Source organism: Cicer arietinum, chromosome 1 (assembly GCF_000331145.2).
Source record: "Cicer arietinum cultivar CDC Frontier isolate Library 1 chromosome 1, Cicar.CDCFrontier_v2.0, whole genome shotgun sequence".
Classification (NCBI taxonomy): domain Eukaryota; kingdom Viridiplantae; phylum Streptophyta; class Magnoliopsida; order Fabales; family Fabaceae; genus Cicer; species Cicer arietinum.
In genome coordinates this window covers 27,627,467-27,635,103 of record NC_021160.2, presented here as the reverse complement: position 1 = coordinate 27,635,103, position 7,637 = coordinate 27,627,467, and the positions used below count along the sequence as shown (strand labels likewise).

The 7,637-nt window shown below is 34.3% G+C and overlaps 1 protein-coding gene across 1 annotated transcript in view; it reads right to left on the bottom strand.

Moving 5' to 3' along the window:
- Positions 1 to 4,371: 4,371 nt before the first annotated feature.
- Positions 4,372 to 7,637, bottom strand: part of LOC101515407 (FIP1[V]-like protein) — an 11,930-nt gene continuing 8,664 nt past the window's right edge. Inside the window, exons 9-10 of the mRNA XM_004513473.4 lie at positions 6,889 to 7,637; positions 4,372 to 5,617 (exon numbers count right to left, since the gene is read on the bottom strand). Of these exons, the coding sequence (XP_004513530.1) occupies positions 5,057 to 5,617; positions 6,889 to 7,637 (1,310 nt within the window). The 3' untranslated portion in view covers positions 4,372 to 5,056. The remainder of the gene's footprint in view (positions 5,618 to 6,888) is intronic.

Sequence of the window (7,637 nt, the reverse complement as noted above, 5' to 3'; positions counted from 1 at the left end):
AACCCTAACAAGATCCTTTCCACACAATCACAGATAAGTCCCTAAATGCAAACTAAAAGTTTGGAAGGAGCCCTTACCTTTACGTTAGCTTTAACGTGCGAACACGGTACCGCGAGTAAATCCGGCAAAAATCTCCGCTCGCAACGTCGCCTCCAAATTGGTCCCCTAGCACCGTAGCGTGGTAGTGAGCAACTTTCCCTTCTAACTCTTTGCGAAACGAAGCTTAGATCTAGATGAAACGGAGGGGTTTGTGTTTAACGGTTTTGAAATCCTTAACACCGTTTTTCTTCGTTTTCGATTCAACGAGGGAGAGTGAAGTTAAGAAATCCTTATCCTATCACTCACCAAGCTTTGGGTTTCTAAACTTGAAGAAAGGAAGTGAAGAAAAACGAAAATGGAGAAAGGGAGGATTTTGGCGTGCGAGTAACAGAGGAGGAGGATGAAAAATTCTCTTTCTCTTTCCTTTCTCTTTCTTTCCTTTGTTTTTCCTTTCTTCCTTTTTCCTTCTTTCCTTTTTATACCCTTTTCTTTTCCTTTTCCTTCCTTCTGATTTCCTTTCCTTTTTCCCTCCAAACAAACATATATATACATATATGTATATATATATATATATATTAATTGTAACTTAACAAATATTTACATATTTATTAAAATTACCATTTCACCTGTAACCCATTAAATTCTTCGTAAAAGATTCACCGTAATTAATTTAATTTATTTATCGACGAGTAAATCTAGACGGTATCAAAATATCTTTTTGATCATAAAAACCCCAAAATATTATTAACTTTGGCTAAAAAGCCTCCGAGCCAAAATCCAAAATACATAAAAATACATAAAGTGTACTTTAAAATTATGGGTCTTACAAGAGACTTCTTTGAATACTCCAATCAATTTCGTCAAGACTACAAACCTGGATGAGAATTCAAATTCCTTCATCCAGACTCTCTAATCATATAATATGAAAATTCAGAATTTGAAAACTAGAAAAGCAGAATAAGAGGGTTTTCAGAGTGAAACTGAAATTGTTAACATATAGATTATATCTTTCTTTAAATTTAATTATTGTATGATATTATGTTTATTGTGGTAACAGGAAGTTTGATTTTAAAAATCAAAGCTAGGTAAGTATTTTGCAGGTTCTCAAAAATTTAGAGGAACAAGGAGATCCATATAATCTGAACACTTCAACAGAAGTAGCATACAAGTTTGATTTTCATAAACAAGTAGAAACCATCAGAAATAAATTTGATGTGTTGGTTGTATTGATTTCATTCTTCAATTATCTTATTTATATTATGTTATATTGACAAATAGTTTGACCTTAAAAAGTCAAAGCAAGTTGAGGATACTGCAAGTTTACCAGAACTAGAGGAAGCAGATGCAGACAAACCAGAAGATGGCAAATCTTCATAGGATGAATCTGATAAAGTAGAATTGTTGAGACAAAATCCCAAATTAATATTTTGATAATAATTAAAAAAAGGTTAATTAAGACTTCTAATTATGATTCTAAGTGTTTTGGTATTTAACATATTTGAGTTTGTTAATCAATGATAGGTACCAAGCATTACATAACAGATCATATTAAAATAAAGAAAGCTAATTCAGAGAAACAAATAATGTTTTTGACAGATTTTTGAAAAACGAAGAACGTTCTCCACATTTGCAAATTAACAAGAATGATCATATTCTTAAAGAAAATATTAGATCCAAGAATTGCAATCCATTCTATAATTTCACTAAAAATATACAAAGATCAATCCAATGCAAGAATTGCTCCAAGATTCGAAGGAAGAAAACTATGCTCCACAAATTCATAAAGCAAGAACGTTCTCTAAGTTAAGCAAGTTGAAGTACAAAGCTGACAGGCTGGAAAGGACACTTTTGTTGTACTTTCAAGCAGACCTGCACACGGGATTCAAGGCATGGGATAACTTCAGACAACTGTCAAGATAAGATTAAAAGTCAACTCATCTCAAGGCTAAATCAAATATCGTTCTTGGTTCACAAGAACATTCTTGCTTTATGGTTGATCTTATCCACTCATTTAATCATGACAACTGGACTATTTCCAATGGCCAAATGAGCCGTCATTAGCCTTTTTGAAGCCTATAAATAAAGCCACAAGATGAAGAACAAATCAGAGCTTCAAGTGAAAAACAATACATCACTTATTTATTCATACTCGAATCCTCTTGAGCTTTTCAATCATTTCTAAGTTGCAGTTTTGTTCTTAGTTTGATATTAGAATCAGTTTCTACTGAGTTCTAAATCTAGGATCTATTCTCAAACACGAGTTGAGCATACTCAGATTCTAACAACCTCAAAATCATTACTTTGTAACTCAAGGCTATATTGTTAACATAGCTTGAGTAGTGTGTAAAAATATTTTTATGATTTAAAAGGTAGGTTGTAAAATTCTTTATGAAAGAGTGTAAGGTAACCTGTGAAAATCCTTTCTAGGTAGAAAGGTAGTACTTTGTAACAGATCAAGATTGATCTGTAAAAGCTATGTGAAAACCAAAAACGATCTTGCTTTGAGCACTTATTGAAAAATCTCACAATTTGTGAAGACTGGATGTAACCCTTGTTGGGTGAACTAGTATATATCTTTGTGTGATATCTCTTCCTTTATCTCTATTTACTTTTTATCTTCTAATTAGTTTTAATATAGATATGTTAATGTTGTTGTTTTTCACTAACCAAGAACGTTCTTTGTTTATAACCAAAATCAATCTTGAGTTAAACATTTTAGATTTTGACATGGGAGAGAAAATGATATTAAGACTTAGGGGGAGCCCTAAGTTAAGGGGAATCAAAGAAATACAAAGAAAAGTTGTTATAAAAAATACAAGTTTTGTCATCATAAAAAAAAAAGGAGATTGTTGAAATCAAGTTCATTATAAAAAAAGTATTTTATGAAAATAATATATTTGACTTCAAAGAATATTAAAGAAGATATGATCAAGATTTGTAGAAGATTTGATCAAGATTTATCTACAAAAAAATATGGACAGAATCAATCTGAAGAATTTACAAAAGTAATCTGAACAAAATCAACCTGGAGAATTTACAATCTCAATCTAAACAAAAAAGGAACATAATTAATTTGAAGAATTTACAAACGTAATCTGAATAAAATACAATTCATAATTAAACAAAGACTAAATTGAAGCCCAAATTTTAACTATAAATAGATACTCAAGGTTGAAGAAGAAATCATTGAAAAACATAAAAGAGTAGTCTTAGAGTTCAAAGAGAGAAACACTTGTTCGAATGTTCTGAGTGTTCTTTTCATATAGTGTGAGAGTTATTATTATTATTATAACTTTTGTTACTCAGATTTCAATCTTATGTATCCAACTCGATAGTGGTGTAGTTCCTTCTTCAATCTGGGATTGTGAAGTTGTTAGGAGAATATTTGGCATGTAGGGTCAAGGTGGTTAGTTCCTCAAAAGTCTGTTGTTTGAGAAGACTCGTTTGAATGGTCAGATGCTTTGTAATTCAAGGTAGTTGAATTAGTGGATGTAATCAAGTTAATGGTAAACTAGGATAAATCTATGTGTCAAATTATTTATGCTTTCATTGTTTGCTACATCTGAAAAGAGAGAGAGAACGAGAGAGAGAGAGATTGGCAGAATTACAAAAGAATAGTAGACAAATTTGACAAACCCCATCCAAATTATATTTCTAGCATGTTTTGCCACCTCAACCTGAGAAGATTTCTTTCTCAACCAATAAAACAAACATTAACAAAATTAAAACTAGATATAAGTTCAATATAGTCGACAAAAATAAAATGTGTTCAATAAATGCAATGCACCTTTTCTTTATTATGCAGTCCATTGCGTTTAAAGAAAACTTATTTTCTCACTCTAAATTGTCTTAATAGCCTTCAAATTTTGTCAATAATTCAGAAGTTTAAATTGGTCGATCCAAATAAGTATTTTTGTATATTTAAAAAAATTGAAATTGAAAAAAGAAACATTATATTTAAAGCATCAGTTTGAACTTCACTACTTCAGATATTCTACTTCCAAACCATCTAGAGACACCAACGAATTCCTAGAGCTTCAGCCAACACGTTCTATTACTACTTCTATTTTATTTTTTTTAATAAACCAAAGTATCTTCAAGTGAAATCTAATTAAGAAATGAACTTTTTTCTAGAGTTAATTTTTCATACGCCCCTACCAAAAATTCACTCCCAACTAAATGTTGAAGACACTTTAGCATATATCATTCAATCCACACTGTTAAACCGGGCTTTTTCTTTAAAGCAGTTAAACAGGTTTATTTTTTTACGTTATTTCAGTCAAGGTATATATCAAGATAATAATAAAAACCTAAGATTGTAAAACTTGAAAATGGTAAAAAAAATATTCCTGACTTCTTTTATTTCTTTTGTAATTCCTAACCTAACTACATGTCATTTAATATCTAGACTAAGATACAACAAAGACTCGTCATGGCGTCATGGTTCCCGCGTAAAAAGAAGGGGTAGAAAAGGTGTAGGAAAAATGAGTAATGAGTACATGCTTAAAGTCTACAACAACAAAAAAATGATCCATGGCATCTATAGTCAATATAATTCAATTAAAATTAACACATGGCTGGGAAGCAAGCACCATTTCTTTGGATCATCGCCACAGGATGAAGGTGCCTTTATCAGTCTCAGTTTCACCACCAGCCATGCCATGACAATGGTTTCTAATGTTATATTGCATCCAGCCTTGATCACGTTCACCACACAACGCTGCTGCTCATAACCCGAATCATCCAGGTAAGAGCTATATTTTGACACCCAAAATATGTGTCCCCTGTAATAACCAGTTCATGTTTTACATTTTACGTGTATATACAGTGTACAATAAATTTATAGGTAGTGTGGTTATAGTATAACATAACTGAAGTACAAATTATCCCAGATCCTAACATGAGATGGCTGGCTTGCAAAGGATTCTAGATTTTTAAAACATCAGGCCAAGTGGAATTTTTCCAAGGCTTTACTATATAAGATTTTCCACCATTAAACTATAGCCCAAGATTTAATTTAGTTACTGATCCATCTCCTTTTTCGGGCAGGTCGCTCTTGTTTGACCTCTGACTCAACTGGGTTTTCACTTTTGACAGAAGGCAGAGGTTCACTCTCTAGCTTCTTGATAACAAGGGCTTCTTTTTCACTTGGCATTGGGAGCTGGAACCGCTCACTCCGTTTTTTCAGCCTCTCAACTGTGTCAAGGTGCCGATCCCCTGATTCCTTGGAATCAGCATCCCTGCTCTCCATGTCTACAGAATCCCTTGATTCGGTCAACGAGGGTTGTTGGTTATCAACACCAACTGCTTTAGCACTTTCATCCACAGGTTTTCCAGCTTCAGAAGACCCGCCATTACTTTCTTTATCAATGTCTTTGAACTTCAAGGAAGAAGAGGACTTGTTGATACTGAAATCTCTTTCCTTATGACTTGTCCATCGCTCCAATTTAGAACGTCCTCTGTGAGAATCTTGTTGTTCATCATCAGACGAAATGCCATCCTGGTGTTGTTTCTTGGACAGACGATACCCTGGAATTTCATGCTCAACACGTTCTTGGTCACCGGAATCTTTCAAGCCCTTCACAATAGAAACTTACTATTATAGAAAACAAGATCATATATCTAACGATTATTTTCCAACATCAGTATGAGTTTGCAAGCAGAACAAAATCTTAAAAAACAACAGGGGATAGGGACAGACCAAATGGAAAATGCAATGAATGAGATAGAATTCCAAGTTTACTTGTTAATGCTAAAACACACTAGTTTGAAACAAAAAACAAATTAATTTTCCAAGTGAATGAAGAGAACCCTGCTGAGAATAGTAACACATCTGTCAACATAGTGAAACACCGGGAAAATTAATGTGAGTCTTGGGTCCAATTGCAGATTAAAAAAAAATCCTAAGCATTAGCCTATCAGGCGAGGATCATTTTGAGCAGGATCATTAAATTTTATAAAAAAGATTAACTTTCAATAAATCAATTCAGAGCAGGATCATTTTGACAACATCTCCCAAGTTGCATTGCTTGAAGGCAGGCAACAATCTAGAATCAAGACAACTGAATCATCATCAAATGTCAAAAAAATTGACAGTTTTATGCTAATTGCTCTACGCATTGCTCCTTTTTTATCAGGTCCAACTAGCTATACAAAAAATTATAAGAGGTGAGAAAGCTTATAGTTATAACCAGATGAAACCCAACAAAAATCAAATTACCATGTTTACAAGGTTTCTTCCAATCACATGGATGGTATATCCCATTGTCCCAATTATGGAGAAATGACGAAGGTTGTGTTGGGCAATCGATTACTACCATAAAACTGTCAGATCATTATGGCATAGACCAACATGCAGTCAAACAATGTCACAACAATAACCTCTCATCCAAAACATCAAAGATAGACAAAAGAATACCTAATTATTTAGTGAATATTCATATAAATTCTTATTAACACTGTTGGATTTATCCTCATCAAACATTCTGTTTCAAAACCATCCACCTACTTTCCACAAGTTGGGTCTTAAATGTTGGTTATCCTAGCAGGACAAAAAGGACAAAACCATGCCTCAAAAGGACACATCTTCTAATTTCTACCTCTTCCGATGAAACAATGACAATTCAAAACCTAGTTTGTTATTCACAATCAAGCCTGCCTTGCCGTACATTATGTGGCCTGAACCAAAATCCAAATGTTACCAGGAATTAAATTGCCAGCTCACCATAACTCCCAACCTTCACGATTGGTTCTAGGAGTAGGAAGTACATATGGATAATGCTTATTTTCAAGAAAGAAAGTATGTAAGTCTCCATAGAGTCAGATTTTACATGCTACCGTAAAGCATACCTTCTCATTGGATGGATCACTTGGATTTTCTAGACTTTTCTTGGACAGTCCTAAACTATTAAGGTCACCAATCTCACGCTCTTTGCTTTTCGTTGAGCCCTCTTTATGTTTCCTCTCTTGAAGTCTTTGGCTATTTGATGCATTAGCAACACGATCACTACGACTACTTGACCTTTCCTGCCTGGATCGTCTTTCATCAGCCATATATTGATTCCCACGGGCATAAGCATCATCACGCCCCTTATGATGTGGACTTCCTTCCTGAATTCGATCCCTTCTCTTCAGTTGGTCATTGTGTCGCACTGCTTCTCTAGATTGGTATTCTTTCTCAGAAAGTTTATGTTCATCTTTAGCACTAACATGGCTGACCCATGCTTTTTCTTCAGCTCCTCGTACACTTCTTCCAGAACTCCGTCCTTCTTCTCTTTCACGCTTGGGTATGTGTCCATCATGGGACTGTTTCATCCGATGCCACTCCTCCCTGTCTCTTTGCCTATCACCCCTCTCCCTCAATAGCCAGGCATCATCTTTCTGCCTGGTGGTGTATTGATCATCAGGGTAATCTCTACTTCTTTGTAGGTCATCTCTCTTACGCGGATCCAATACTTCATCTCTTTCTCGCCTGCGCCGACTAGCATGTGAAATTTCTTCATGGTCAATATGTTCCCTCCTGAGATATTCCTCATCCTTCCTTCTCTTGATATGGTAATCCTCCACCGTTTCATACCTAACCCTCATGCCCTCGTCTC